This window comes from Myxine glutinosa, chromosome 2, assembly GCF_964187855.1.
Source record: "Myxine glutinosa chromosome 2, kmMyxGlut1.1, whole genome shotgun sequence".
NCBI classification, from domain to species: Eukaryota; Metazoa; Chordata; class Myxini; order Myxiniformes; family Myxinidae; genus Myxine; species Myxine glutinosa.
Genome location: NC_136262.1, coordinates 158,232,820 through 158,249,160, shown reverse-complemented (window position 1 = coordinate 158,249,160; position 16,341 = coordinate 158,232,820). Strand labels below are relative to the sequence as shown.

The window sequence follows — 16,341 nt, the reverse complement described above, 5'->3', positions numbered from 1 at the left end:
TCGATTATGAACAATTTCAAACTACCTTTTATGAACATTATGAACAAAATGATTATGAACAAACAATATTTTGAATGACTACCTTTCGTTAACGACTATCTTTCACCTCTATCCTTTCTCAGGGGAGTCACTCGCTTACCATCACCGACACAAGAGAACCGTGAAGCTTTCTTCGTAACGCGTCCCGAACCGCCACCATTATCCTCTCCACCCGCACCGCACAGCCACCCTCCCTCTGATCGTGATGGTGATGTGGGTGGTGGAAGCAGCAGCAGCCTCCACAGTGGTGGCGTTGACCTTGGTTCGGCCGATGAGAGCACGGGGCCAGGTGGGAAGCTGTGGCCTAAAGGAGGCTGGTCGCAAACTTCTGGTGGTGTTTTGGCTCGCAGACCCGAACAGCTAGCGTTGACCATGGCAGAGGTTGGCAGGTATGGAACCAATGGTTCGCTCTGGTCCAACAACCCTTCCTTAATTTTTTCCCATCTTACATGTGTAATTTTACTTCCCCTTCCCCAGGGATATTGGCCACTCAGTTGCACCACCACCCCTGCTTCCGTTGTCTTTTCACAATCCGCTGTTCCATCTCGGCGTGCCGCCCGACTGCACCCGCGGCTCTACGTCCGGGTCGGTCACCGAGGGGACGTCTGGCCTCCGAGCCCCAATGCTCGATTTTCCTGCTGGCGATGGTGTCGGGTGAGCTTCTAATAATAATAATAATAATTCATTTATTTTGTATAGCACTTTTCATGAAGCCCAAAGGTGCTTTGACAGAGTGCAAAACATAATGCATAACAAAACATGAAAACAACAATTGCAAAAAGACAAGAATCAATAGGGAAATATTTAAAGCAAAAGGAGGGAGAAGGAGAAGTGATAGTCAGGGGTTAAATGCTGTGGGTTGAATGTTGAATGCAGTGCTGAACAGGTGGGTCTTGAGTGATGTTTTGAATGTGGTGAGTGAGGAGGAGTCTCTGATGGTGTGAGGTAGTGAGTTCCAGAGGGTGGGAGCAGCGATGGAGAAGGCCCTGTCCCCCCAGGATCTGAATTTGGTCCGGATGGGGGGGGTCAGGAGGTTGGTACCAGCAGAGCGGAGGTTGCGGGTGGGAGTGTGTCTGGAGAGGAGGTCAGCCAGGTAGGATGGGGCCAGGTTATGGAGGGCTTTGTAGGTCAAGAGGAGGATTTTGTACTGGATTCTCTGGGAGATGGGGAGCCAGTGAAGCTTGTAAAGGACGGGGGTGATGTGGTCACGGGTCCGGGAATGGGTGAGTAGACGGGCAGCGGAGTTCTGAATATATTGGAGTTTATTGGTGATTGTTGAGGGTGAACCATAGAGGAGGCTATTGCAGTAGTCCAGACGGGAAGTGATGAAGGCGTGGATGAGGGTTTCTGCAGCCGTGGAGGAGAGGGATGAGCGGAGACGGGCGATGTTTTTCAGGTGAAAGAAGGCTGTCTTTGTGATCTGTTTAGTGTATTTGTCGAAGGAGAGGGTTTGGTCAAAGATGACGCCAAGATTCCGGATGAGAGGGGAGGTGGATACTGGGATACCGTCGATGTTGAGGGCAAAATTATGGGTGGATTTTGTGAGCGTTTTTGGGCCAATGATGATTATTTCAGATTTATCACAGTTAAGTTTGAGGAAGTTGATTTGAAGCCAGGATTTTATTTCAGAGATGCAGTTTGTCAGGACGGTGGGGAGCATTCTAGCTCACCCCATCCGGAAAACTTCACAATAACTACTAACTTAGCCGTTTTTCCTTGGCTTACTGCCAAGTAAATGGAAGCAACTTGTATACCACATAGGTGGTACATATTTTTATACATTTTACAATAGTCTCCTTCTCAAGCCACCATATGTTGGCTGTGACATCCTCCCTCTTGCTGTTCTCTCTCTAGCACGGGGTTCACAGCTGGCGATGAAGCTAACCGCGGTGGAGAGTATGCACGCCGGCAGACATTGCCCGACAAAAACCCCCCACTTGTCGCAGCTCGTCCGCGCCGCTCTGAGCCACCGTCACTTTGCCTGGGCCCAGGCAGCACTTTAGCGTCGAATGCTGCATCCGGCCGTGTGCAGTGGGATGGGCCCAGTGTCGCTGAGGTGAGAAAGATTGAGGGAAATACAAATGTGGGAGAAACGGAGAAAGGGAAGGAAGCGATTGAATAGCTGTTACTTCATTATTTTTTTGTGGTTTTGATACGATTCTCATTGTTTGTTACAACCCATTGGCATTATATACACATGGGAAAAAGTTAAGCTCTAATTTTCTTCAAACATCGAAGAAAGAGCCGTCCATGTGCAGGCTGTGTTTTCCATTCATCACTAGGCCAAGGCAATTTTCACACCCAGCACGTACCGCACAGTTATAGAAGTGTCAACTAAAAAAAAAAAACACCTGATCAAGATTTGGAGAAGGTAACATTGCGTAATTCCTTTGGTGGACTGTGTTACGATGGCAAGTAGAATACTTAGTGAAGCCTAAAGATGACAAATCATTGGGACTAGAACTGACTCGAGCTCTCCATGCAGACGAGATAATAGTAATAATTGTATTTATATAGCGCCTTTTACCTATAGTGGAGCGGATAAGTGCAAAAGTTGTGCACTTCTGGCAGAAAGCATGAAATTTAGCACATGGGGGTTTTCGAGTATGCTAAATTCAATAAGAAGAGGCAAGTCGTAAAATGATTGCTTCCGGTTCAAAATGGCTGTTTTCAAAATGGCCGCCAAGTAAACCGATAAAAACGTTTATCTCATATATTGGTTACATAGCGATGTGTTTGCAAAGCCAAAATAAGTAACATATCATGATGCCAACTCTACATTGCTTCTGCACACTAAGATTTACATTTAGTGCTGCCCGAAAGAGCATGAAGGCATATGGATAATGCTTACGTCTGTGCGCCGAAAAATTGAAACAATTGGTACAATATCGACACAATTTTTTTAATTAAACATGATTGATTTTACATAGAATTATGTTGAATAATATCACTTGAACTGTGAAAATACATTGCAACCTTAACGCTTATCTAATATCATTAAAATATACAAATTGTCCACAACAAATATGGTAGCTTAAGGAGAAATACATTATATACACGTAAACGTCCAGTGTTCTCAGTCCCTGGAACATTGGCCTGCACATAAACACAACTGGGTACACGGAAGGCTTGCTTTAGAACATTTGCACCTCCTAGAGCAGCTCTTTTTGCACTGACAAGTGTAAGTTGAATAGTGGTAAGTGGTAACAATTGTTACCACGAATAGTGGTAACAATTGAATAGTGGTAAGTTGTTTTTGGTGATGGTGTCATAGAAAGGAGTACGCGTGCTTGCAATTCGCAATTCGATCGTCGACAAAGCTCTTGTACTGGGTTTTGCCAAGTTCTTCTACAGTTCGTACACCGTTAACCACTTCTTCCGACATGATTACTTTCGTGTCCAAGGAATACAATTCGTCACTATCATCTGTAAAGGGATTACCCATTCCATCAATCACGTGCACCACATTTGTCACATCAGAAGCAAATGATTTCTGTGTACTGGGTATCTGTTCATGTTGACGACTGTCTGTACTCCTCGACAATTGACTGTCCTCATACTCGTTTAGAATTATTGATACCTCCGGCCCAGCTACCATCCAACGTCGCAAAGCTCCTTCGATACCAATCGCTCCTCCTTCACCTTTGACCATAGCATTGAGCTGTTCATGAACGTGGTCATGGGCCATCGCAGAAAATTTGTGACAGGTCTTCTGAGTCACGAAATGTCCTTTGTAAAATTGAGATAAAGCATTCGGGCATTGTTCCTGGAGCTGTACGAGATCACAACCATGTACAGTGAGCCATCGGGAATAGTGGTAGTGGTCCAAACCGAACATCCATGGAATGATTTTACCAAGTGCTTCCACATACAATTTGAAGTTCCCCTCGCGTTGTGATCGAAGAAACTGCAGGAAGAGGAGCTCTAGTTGGAGAGTTTTACTCCAGTAACAGAACTGTGGATGGTTGAGTTCCATCTGGTTACACCATTCACGAAAAGGCAAAATATCATCTGGTGCAGTAGTCTTTATTGCAGCGCTATATGATTTCATCTGCAGCATGAAGAGAGCAGCGGCTGTTACCTGGTGTGCCCACTGTGCGCTAGCTGTATCAATCCCTCTGCAAATTATCAGCTCGGCCTTTGGGAGTAACGTTTGCACTTGACAAAACAGCCGTCCAACCACTTCCTTCTAACCAGTCTCCCATGAGGTTGAGCATTGCCATCTCTCTATGAAGGCCCCCTAGTAATACAACGTACTTGTCCTCTCCATACAATGAAGGCCAAGACCACTGAACCTTCTTTGCAAGAGCATATAGTGGTTGGTCCAGTGTGATAACAGGAATTTGTCCTCGATTGACGTGTTCTGTAGATTTTTTTGATGAGATCCATGCCATGTTTTACCATGGTCAACGTGTGGGCACAGTCACGGAACAAGGGCATCAGTCCTATGACGGCTGGAGGACGTGGAACCGAATCTTGTAGACTTGCAAAATATGCCGACCAAGATATATTGCCATGACTATCCAGGTCTTCTTTATGAATGAGTTCACGAACTTTGGATAGCCATTGATGCTGGGTCTCATCTGCCTCCAGTAGTGTGGTATCTGGTATACGGCTGTGATATATTTGACATGTAGGCTCAGGCTTGGCCACTGGGAACTGTGCTGGTGGGACATATGTATAAGCATCTGGTAATGGTTTAATCGTTCTGGATTTACACACAGAAGTTTCACTTTGAACAACTTGCTCATTCCGCTCACAAGCAATACCAGGATTGTCATGTGTCACATGTTGCGTTAGAGATAATGCAGTGCCATGAAAGGAATCTTGAGCTGATGATGACGAGGGATTGTGGTCTATATTGTCGAGGTTCCCGGTAGTATAGAGTCCGGTTCTGATTAAAGTAGGGCAAACAACACCATCTCGCTCAAATTGATCAATCACTTTATTAGCTTCGTCAGTGGATACTTGTAGTACCCTATCGTACGACACTGATATACCTTTCTCAAACATGATGTCTACCAAATCACGCTTTCTGGTCTTGTTATGGACCAGAAGACCCAAGTATAGTGGAAGTTGTCTCACGATCGGGATTGTGCCTTACAAGTTTAGTTTCCTTGCGAAATCGTTTCACAGCATTGTAGCATAACAACTGGGACTACGATGATACGGTGCTCTGTATCTGTAGCTCTGTATAGCTCTGTCCTGTGTTGCTGGCAGTTTGACTCTTGATATTTGTACCACAGAGTATCATCTGGACCAAGGCTAGCAAGGATGACGGAAGGTTGCTCTAGTGAGTATCCAGTAAAGACCCTGAGAAGGACTGTTTTACCTCAAACAACTTTCTGCGTACAATTTGTGCGGCCCTCATGAGTGTGACAGCATCACTATCTGGGTCTGTCTGACTAGCAGTAAGTATTGCATCACCTATATCATCTTTGAATGAAAGGATCACATCATTTGATTTGGTCTTGTTTGCCTCTAAGCCTGGTAATATAGCGAGGAGCTTTTCCTTGAGTCTAGTGGCATGAATATACCCTAGTTTATCAGCTGTGAGCTGATGTAGGCGATCCTTGTACAAAACAAAAAGATCTGCCAGTTTAAAAATCTTGTTTCGTTTCTCATCGCTCTGGTGTGCATCTTCTATGTACGAGACCAATTCTGCTCGAGCCATCGAGTCTGGCGTAATATCGCGAGCTTTGTTTGTAGTGTCTTGGTGTCGTTGATATGATCTGTACCTCGTATACAAATCAGTCATACAGATCTTGTGATATGTAGCGTCTTTAGCTGGCATGTCGCCAGAACTAAGTTTAGCTAGCAACTTTGTATCATTCAGTGCTGTCGCCATTAGCCGAACATTCTGATCGACATTCATTGTCTCTCCACAGTGATATTTGTGTTCAGTTTGTATAGGTTGATCGCAGAAGAAACATACGGTGGCGTCATCTGACTGACCGAAGGATAAGTTGCACCGAAGTTTATTTTTAACAGGCGTTGATGCTTTTGGCGAAGTACCTGTGTCCTGTTTGGCATTTCGTTTCCGAACCCTGTCAATTTGTTGTTTGTTACAGGATAGATAACATGTTTTGTGCCATTTAGCGTTATTTCTAGTAAGCGTTTCTTCAATACCAGATCCATCGTCCAATTTGGCAATATTCATGGAGAATGGAACAGCGTCTAAATCCTTCAATGCGTGGAGATTCTCTGATAAAGTCTGGTATCCTATAGATCTGTAGGACACATTGCGGTTCCTCTTTGGATCTACCAATACTTCGGTGCTGGCTTCTTGACATAGAACACACAGTGACCAGTCTGTGCCTTGACCTGGTGTGTCTGGTAACACGAGCTTGATTTTCTTTGACATCACTGCAGTGTAGCGTGGAGACTACCACCAAACACCAAACCCTGGAAAGATAGAACACACCTCAATCAGTGCAGATGAATACTATTCATAGACTTCAACATCATTTATCATTTATGTTATGCAAATATAAGATAATAACCAGTGGACTGTTCGAACCATATATCGACTGTACCAAACTGTAGAGAAAAACAACAACACAAGTTATTTTTACCACATTTTAATGACCATGGCACTTTCACTAAACATACCAACGGCGCTGTTAGCTCACCAACGTTATGTCAAAATTAACGTGATGACAAAATTAAAACCTCACAAAAATTCATGGTGTGATATTAATGAAAAATATTGTGTCAATATGGTGTCAGTTGTCAATTTTATAGGCGCGCAGGGTTGAACGTTATTAATATGCCTTCAGGCCCTCACTGGTACCAAATGTACATCTTGACATGAAGAAGCAATGTACAGTTAATAATAATGATATTCTAGCTATTTTGGTTATGCAAACACATTGCTATATGCCCGATATATGAGATACACGTTTTTTATCGGTTTACTTGGAGGCCATTTTGAAATCCGCCATTTTTAACCGGAAGTAATCATTTTGCGACTTGCCTCTTCTTATTGAATTCAGCATACTCGAAAACCCCCGTGTGCCAAATGTCATGCTTTCTGCCAGAAGTGCACTACTCTGGTGTTTTTTGGCACATATCCACTCCACTATGAGGGAAAAAATGAATTTAAACGATTTTAGCATGAGGCTGCAACATAACAAAATGTGAAAAAAGTGAAGGGGTCTGAATACTTTCTGAATGCACTGTGTATATATATACAGACTTGGCATTTAATATGGAATATATATTTTTTCTTGACTTGGGTTTACTTTCTGAACTCAGTATATCAATCTGGTGAGTTTCTTTTACCCTTCGGTGATGTCTTTGTTGAAAGAACCATGTCACTGATTGTCTTTCGCAGCAAGAAGTCAATAACAGGATTATATCACAGGTGGCGTGACAAAATGCAAGGACAGGTACATTTGACGATTGGCTTCACAATCGGGTATATAAGGGTTGTTGCATTCTGTATTAGTGGAAAACAACTGCTGCACGTCTACAAAAGTTATTGCCGCTTCCTCTGGAGATGGTCCGTCAACTTTACAATGCTGTTTGTCATGGAGTGGTGGCTTTACGAAATTCTAGCATGAAACAGCGTGCTGTTGCTCGGCAGTATGGCATCACTCAAGGTCAGGTGTCAAAGAACCTGAAACGAAATGCTCATAGGGGTGTCCCTACTCCAACACCGAGGCCAGGACGTCCACGCAGAACCACAAGGAGAGATGATCAACAGCTGCACCGGTTAGTCTGCAATGGCCGTACCAAGTCAGCTAATCGGCTTAGGGCTGAGTGGCAGCAACTGACAAATGTGCCTGTATCCAGAAGGCTAGTCGACCAACGACTGGTTCAAGCAGGCTATCGTGCCAGGCGTCCCCTGAGAAAGCCACGCCTGACCAGACAACACAGCCAGCGCCGATTACAGTGGGCCAGAGAGCACCGTCAATGGCAGCCAGGACACTGGAATCACGTGACCTTCAGTGACGAGTCTAGATTTCTGGTCTATCATCAAGATGGCCGCGTCCGAGTGCGCAGACAAGTGCATGAAGCCCACAACGAAGATTGTATAGTGCCAAGAGTCCAAGCTGGAGGTGGCGGGGTGACCGTTTGGGCTGCTTTTCATGCAGGGGGCAAAACTGACCTGGTTGTTCTGAATGGAAACCTGAACCAGTTCAAGTACAGGGTCATTCTGGAAGAAACATTGCTTCCATTTGCTCGTGCAGCCTTTCGAGGAAACTTTGTCTTCCAGGATGACAATGCACGGCCTCATCCTGCTCACATGATCCAACACTTTCTTGCTGACCGTGGTGTAGAGCATATGGAGTGGCCTGCCATGTCCCCGGATATGAATCCGATAGAGAACTTGTGGGCAGAATTAACGCGTCAAATCGACAACTTGGACCCGCAGCCTACCTCTGTGCGTGAATTGCAGCAGACTATTGTCACTGCATGGCAAGCGATTCCTGTCCAAACCTTGGCAAATCTCGTGAACAGCATGCCTCGACGTGTACGTGCTCTCCTGAATGCTCGTGGGGGTTACACGAAGTACTGAACTGTAATTTTACTGTCCGTAATCCCAGTCATTATTTAGCTTTTGTTTTTGTTGAAATTTTTTTTGGCTAATGTGCAAAATAAAGAGATACTTCTGGAAAACGTACAGAAGTTTTACACAGTACTGTCCGTGAATTGAGTTCGATATCAGTTTACATCACTTTCAAGGATCAATTTATTTGCTTCGAAATGTCAAATGTGGTTTTTGTTTCTTTTAAAGGTCACATTAACTAAATCTAGAATAATGTCAACATAATTCCAATGAACTTTTGGTTCTAAGTCATCTTGAAAAGTAAGTTCACCCCCACAAAAAAAATATTCCATATTAAATGCCAAGTCTGTATATATATATATATATATATATATATATATATATATATATATATATATATATATATATATATATATATATATGTATATATGTATGTATGTATGTATGTATGTATGTATGTATATATATATAATTATATAATTTTATATATATATATATAATTATATAAATAAATAAATAAATAAATAATAATAAAAAAAAAAAAAAAAAATATCACAATGAATAGATTGATGCAAGATTTTATGACTTGACCTGGTGATTTATATGTTTGGAGAGTTTTTTTTTCTCAAACCATCCAGGTTATCCCCATTTCTTGTGTAACTTCTGATCTCAATGGCTACATGGACTTTACAGCACCAGTCTTTGTGTGCATGAAAAATGGATATACTGTGACGTTTCATTCAGTTTTGTTCTGAATTAAACAGGCTTGATGATAGTGAGTAAATGTACAAATGTGATGTTGAAATGACTAAGATTCTGCAACTGGACCAGAAGGCATCAGCCCATGGGTCCTAAAATCCTGCTTTGCCGCTCTATCTCACCCTCTCTCTGTTCTCTTCACCCTCTCTTTTGCTCAAGGTCATCTGCCATCAGCTTGGAAATCAACAAACATTGCCACTTTACCCAAAAAGGGGGCAGGAAAGAACAAAATTCATATTGTTGGGTGAAACCTACAATGGAGGGAAAGAGGGCGGGATCTGTCACATATGGACCCTTTTTGTGTTCATTATAGAATGATTTAAACTTCAAATATAAATAGAAATTAAGAAATCAAAATTAAATACCCATTCCAGCTCGGTTGTAGTCTGTGAAAAAGACTGCCACCCACTGTTGGAATTTGTGTGTAATTTTGATATATATTGGATATCTATTGGTGTGTAAATTTGATATCTATTACGAGTCTACACACACTATCTTGTGGTCTCTTGTCCATAAATGCTGCGTCAGGCCTGGTGAACGGGGGGGGGGGGGGGGGGGGGTGGGGCACCTCCGGTCCGTGTATTTGAAGTGAGGTATGGGGCCGTCCCGATTTGGAACATTTATCTTTTGTCGCGTTTCATTGTTCTCAGTTCCGTTTAATAAATATTTCTTTTTGTGCCATAAATTCCGTATTGGTCGGAAGAAGAGTGGACATATGTTGTGTGCAGAAGACGAGATGGAAGGGAAGTGGTGTGAGAATGGTGAAGGGTAGGCAGGGACAGAAATACAAGTTTGTGTGGCAAGGGTGCCCAGAGGGCGTGAATGGTGTTGGTGTCCTGTTTTCTGAGGAGTTTGTAGACAGTGTGGTGAGTGTGACTAGAGTGAGTGAAAGGTTGATGATGATTGGAAAGCTCTTGGTGAACATCATCTCGGGATATGCTCCACCGGAGCGATGAAGAGAAGGACAAGTTCTGGTGTGCTATAGAGAAGCTGATGGAAAATGTGAAAGATGAGGAAGTTGTTGTGGTAGGAGGAGACCTAAATGGACTTGTGGGAAGGAGTATGGATGGTTTTGAGGGAGTTCATGGGGGTTACGGATATGGTGTGAGAAATGGAGAAGGTGAAAGGATTTTGGAGTTTGCTGATGGAGCTGATTTGTTCATTTGCAATACTCAGTTCCAGAAAGAGGATAATAAGCTTGTTACATACACGTCAGGTGGGTCGATGACAACCGTTGACTACCTGCTGATGCGTAGGCGAGATAGGGGGCACCTCCAGGACACAAAGGTGATCCCGGGGGAGGAGGCTGTTTCACAGCACCACTTGGTTGTCTGCGACATAAGGGTGAAAGGTGCGAGGAGAGCTCGGCGGGTGAAGTACCAACCAAGAATGAAGGTGTGGAGGTTGAAAGAGGTGACAGTGAGGGAGGCATTAAAAGAGAGGCTGAGTATGGTGGAGGATGATGTGGTTGAGCTTGAAAGTGGTTGGATGTCAATGAAAGATAGTCTGTTGGGAGCCGTTGGTGAGGTATGTGGATGACAAAAGGACCACCGAGGCACTCGGAAACATGGTGGTGGCGAGATGAAGTTGGAAAGAAGATTGCCGAGAAGAGGAAGAAGTTCAAGGAGTGGCAGAAGGCGAAGGGTATGGGGGCAGAAAAGGCAGAGCATGAAAGTTATAAGGCAGCCAAGAAGGCTGCAAAGAAAGAGGTAGCAAAGGCACAGGAGGCATGTAGGAAAATGTTCGGAGAACGCTTGGATTTGGAAGAGGGTCAGAGAGCGCTATGCAGGATTGCAAAGCAGATAGCGACAGAGAGGTGTGATGTGATGGGGGTGAGTTGCTTGAAGGATGAAGTGGGACAAATCGTTGTGGACCCAGATGGAATTAAAGGAAGATGGAAGAGATATATGGAAATACTGTTGAATGCAGAGAATGAATGGGATGGCAACATAGAGAGTAACCCAGTTTTAGGACCGGCAGAGAAGATAACCAAGAAGAAAGTTGAGGAAGCGATAAAAGCAATGAAGAGTAGAAAAGAGGAAGGGCCGACGGGAGTTGTGGGAGATATGTTGAAGGCAGCGGGAAATTGGGGTGTGAAGAGAATGACAGAGATCTGCAATCTGGTGGTGAAAGAAGGCCGCATTCCAGTGGATTGGGAACTGAGTACCCTCGTCCCTCTATACAAGGGGAAAGGTGACCCTCCGGACTGTGGCTCGTATCGAGCGATAAAGTTATTGGAGCATGGAATGAAGGTATTGGAAAGGGTGTTGGAGAGGAGGATAAGGAAGAAAGTGAAGATTGACGAAATGCAGTTTGGATTTATGCCAGGAAGAGGAACGACAGACGCGCTTTTTATTGTGAGGCAGTTGCAGGAGAAGTATATGGAGAAGAGGAAGAAGTTGTTTCTTGGGTTTGTTGATCTGGAGAAAGCATTCGATAGGGTTCCACGTGAAGTAGTGACGGGCATTGAGGAAGTTAGGAGTGGAGGAATGGTTGATCAGAGTAGTGATGGCAATGTACAAAAGAACGCGAACAGCTGTAAGGACGAAGGACGGGAACAGTGGTGAGTTTGAGTTGAAGGTGGGAGTGCATCAGGCGTTGGCACTAAGTCCACTACTATTTGTAGCTGTGATGGAGGTGCTGGCTCAGAACGTAAAGGAGGGTTTATCGTGGGAGTTGTTGTTTGCAGATGATCTGGTGTTGATTGCAGAAAGTATGGATGGACTGAAGGAGAAGATGAACAAGTGGAAGGAATGTATGGAGACAAAAGGTCTGAAGGTGAATATCGGAAAAACGAAGGTGATGGCAAGTGGTAAAGCATGTGGTGAGGTGGAAAGAACTGGGAAATGGCCGTGTACTGTGTGCAGGAAGGGTGTCGGAGTGAATTCCATTCAATGTACAATGTGCGCTAAGTGGGTTCATCAAAAATGTAGTGGTTTGAGAGGGTCATTAACCAGTGTGGCAGCTACATTCAAGTGTAAGGTGTGCACAGAGGGAGCTGCAGATGGAGGAAATGTTGAGTAGGATCTTGGAGATGGCGTGAAGCTGGAAGGTGTGAAAACATTTTGTTACCTTGGAGACATGCTGAATGGAGAAGGTGGATCAGACTCGGCAACGGTTGCTAGAGTGAGATGTGCATGGAAGAAGTTTCGGGAACTGAGTGGCGTGCTGATGAGGAGGGGAGTTTCATTGAAGCTGAAGGGAAAGGTGTATGCTGCATGTGTGAGAAGTGTTATGATTTATGGGAGTGAGACATGGGTAATGAACGTAGAGCAGCAACGAAGGCTGGAAAGGGTGGAAATGCGAATGGTTCGGGGGATGTGTGGAGTATCGTTGAGAGAGAGGAAGACAAATGATGAATTGTGAAAGATGATGGGAATAGAGCCTGTGATGGATGCTGTGAAGAGAAACAGTTTGAGCTGGTTTGGTCATGTGTTGAGGAAGGATGAAAGTGACTGGTTGAAAAGAGTGATGGGAATGAATGTAGAAGGAAGTAGAGGAAGGGGAAGACCGAGAAAGACTTGGCTGAAGATGGTCGAAGAAGAAATGCGGGCAAGGGGGTTAACAAGGGGAGATGCAGAAAATAGGGCAAAATGGAGAACATTGTCATGGGGACCGCAAGGCTAACCCCTTCTCTTGCAGGGAAAATGGCCTTAAAATGCCTGTTGTTGTTGTTTGTTTGTGCCATAAATTCCGTGTTCGTTCGTGAGTTAATTTCCACAGGGAGAAGACATCGGACCGTGAAGGTAATCGGCATAATCCCCCAATCCCCATCTCATGTATGATCCGCCATCAATTGGGAAACGCCTCGTTCGTTAAGCTCGATTATATCCATCCGTGGCATGCTCTCGGTGTTCACTGAGCCAGCCACACGACAATACTTTTTGAATTCTTCATGAATCTTTCAATATTACTCTTCCGTCACACCAGGAGCCTGATTATACGTGACTAACTACTCTTCCATCCCTAATCTCTATCCACACAGAACACTCTTCATTAATTCCATGCTTCAGATCGCCTTTTTCTCTTGATATAATATTGTCCCTTACCGAGATTGCGAAATTTATTTTGAGTTTCTCTTTCCTTTCACACCTCCACAACTTGTGGCCTTCGATTCCTGTCATTTAGCTCAACAAAGTCTCACTTCCTGTGACTTTGTACTCCTCATTTGGATATCGTTTGTAAACCTCGCTTTCTACTCTCACTTCAGCTGCCTCCATATTATGTAAACTCCTGACAGAAATTGATAGAGGATGTTTTTATAAAACCTTTCCCTTTCTGGAATTTTTTTCCTGCCTTCCCTTCACATTTACATTTACATCTTTCCTTCAGTGTAATATATCACCAAAGGTTTCATGTTTTTTCACATATTGACTTCTGTTTATTCTCTAGCTACAAAACGTGCTCTTCAGCAATGAGGGGATCGTGAAGGTCATCGACTTCAACATGGCCACACCTTTCATACATCGTAAATTTTTTTACGATGACTGGGGCACACCTGGCTATATGGCACCAGAGCTCACAGAGCATGGATACGAAGGTCCCCCAGTCGATGTGTGGGCACTTGGCATCCTCTTCACAAAATTATTTGATGGACTTCGATTTGATGGACATAATATTATTGAAGTGAGTATTCTTACCTCCGCCACCAAAGGTGGATGGAGGTTATGTTTTCACCCCTGTCTGTCTGTTTGTTTGTGAACAAAATATCTCAAAAAGTTTTGGACGGCTTCTGACGAAATTTGGCAGAAAGGTAGCGTATGTGACGAGGACGAAATGATTAGATGTTGGTGAAGATCCGGATTTGGACCCGGCAAGTATAATTTTTTAAAACGATTCTTCACCATTGGGAGATAGGGCCAAAAACTACATACAGCAGAAGATCTCAAAAAGTTGTTGACGGATGATTTTGATGAAATGTGATTCTGTATTGTGATTTTCTGGTCTACTCTGGGATACAAAACGTAAACTGTTCACCTGGCGGTGGTATGCTCTCAACTGAGTGCCGTTCTAGTTTGTATTGGTGTCATGATTATGATTATGAATGTGGTGTGAAAGGAAATGCTGATACTATGAGTGTGTTGCACGAAGGGAGTCTTGAGTGTTTCACACACAGTGCCTTGAGAGGGTATTGTCGCGTCCACCCTGTCGTGAACACCTCAGGGTGACAGATGGCCAAAAACGAGCTTCACACTCCGAGGCGAAGACTCCAATCTCTGGCGGAATTGTGTTTGGAGCTCGTGGGAAAGGCTTGAGGCCTTATCTGATCGGAAACACACGTGGTCATCCGATTACACAGACACAGTGAATAAAATGTACAAATAAATTTATTTACACTAATAATGAACAAAGGAAAACGTGAGGTAACTCATAAAACTAAACAGACGTCTCCACACTCTGACGCACACAACCAACAAGGGGGAATGATAAAGTAAAGAAAATAAATGTTTTATTATCGGCCAAACTCAGCTCTATGTCCAAACAAGGGCGTCAAATTCCAATCGGCGTTCACAGCGACCCAAAGCCATGCGCAGGGAGGTACCCAAGATGGCGCATATCACCTCAGCCCTTTTTCTCCTTCCTTAGCCGTTCCGAGCTCCAGCTGTTTTGAAACTAGCGTCTCAGCACATGACGTATCCAAACGCAATCGTCCTCGACCCACAAATCACTCCAAACACGAGCGTAAGCGACCTCCGTGGCCCACTCAGCAGGAGAGAAGCAAGAATGCGACCGCTCACTATCTAGCACCGAGAAGATGACAAGATGGCGTGGCCTCTCAGCTACAGGCCATCGAGGGGGCAGAGCCTAGTCTTTTGGGAATGTTCGCATGACGTTCCCTTGCCAATTGGCGAATGTGCTAGGTTTGTCGGACCTAGTTGCGTTGTGAGTGAACTGATCCATTTACCGTGCTTGTTGCAGTTTGCTTGTCAAGTGCCTTTTTTGATTCAATAAAAACGAAGGGAAAAATCACAGGGCAATTACACACTGGGGTTATCCTTATGGACCCTATCTTGTCAGCATAGCTCCACACATGGAGAGACATACAATCTACCCCGAACATTCGGCCTACTTAGATACAGAAGTGGTTCTACACGACATTCGGAGAACGCTAGCTGACACAATTTATATATCAAATAAGATATGTCATGCCTACACCCACACACGTAACACAGCCCCCCCCCCCGCCCCCCCCCCCCCAGGTTCAATGCAGGCATTACCGTTCCAGCCTTAACACTTACCGATTCACACTTAATTAGCCTTTGAAATAAATTAGGAGGGGCTGTGGGAAACGAGCAGTAGCTGACTTACCTGTTCTCCTTTCCGCTCTACACCCCTTAGCAACCATTCAAAGATTTGAGTTGAGTTGAGTCCTCGCTCCTAACTCTTGGGCGGGAAGAAAAATGTCACCACACAAAACCACTCTTTCTTACTCACACACTTTAATGAAAGACCATGAACATTTGTACAACCCCTGTATCTCTCTAAAGACCACGTTCCACAATGCCCAACAAAGATGCCACAATGCCCAACATTACCTGCGGAGCCATCCCAATGTACGCAAATTTCTGTGGGCCCTGTCCTGGTAGTACAGGTGAGTGACATGATGCGCTGGATCTTCCCCCATTCACTCACATAAACCCACAATAATTAATCATACACATTTCAATAATCACAACACTTCTTCCAACCCCCCTGCAAAACCATGCTTCCGTGTCATTACCCACAAGTGTGAACCTCAATTACGTAGATTGGAGGTACCGTACACGCAAGATGGTGGGGGCACTTCAGGCTTTGGTGCCCGCAGTCCAAAAGGCGTACATTTTGGCTGACTTCTTCACCCCCCTCCCCCTCTTTCAGCTATAGGCCCCTGACACCCAAACAGCTCCTTATCTGTCATCCTGCCAGGAAGGGTATCCACACCAGACTCCCTTGACCTCAGGCTGTCATAGCCTCTCGGTCGCCAGGGGTCTCAATACCCGCTGGTGGCCCAACCAGACCCCCTCTGACGGGTTTCCAATTTCCGACAC

The 16,341-nt window shown here is 44.4% G+C and overlaps 1 protein-coding gene across 1 annotated transcript in view; it reads left to right on the top strand.

The window, feature by feature from the left end:
• Positions 1 to 315, top strand: part of LOC137417405 (disabled homolog 2-interacting protein-like) — a gene marked incomplete at its 3' end in the record, with an annotated part of 73,266 nt that extends 72,951 nt beyond the window's left edge. Inside the window, exon 13 of the mRNA XM_078772662.1 lies at positions 123 to 315. Coding sequence (XP_078628788.1) covers positions 123 to 315 — 193 coding nt within the window. The remainder of the gene's footprint in view (positions 1 to 122) is intronic.
• Positions 316 to 16,341: the final 16,026 nt, after the last annotated feature.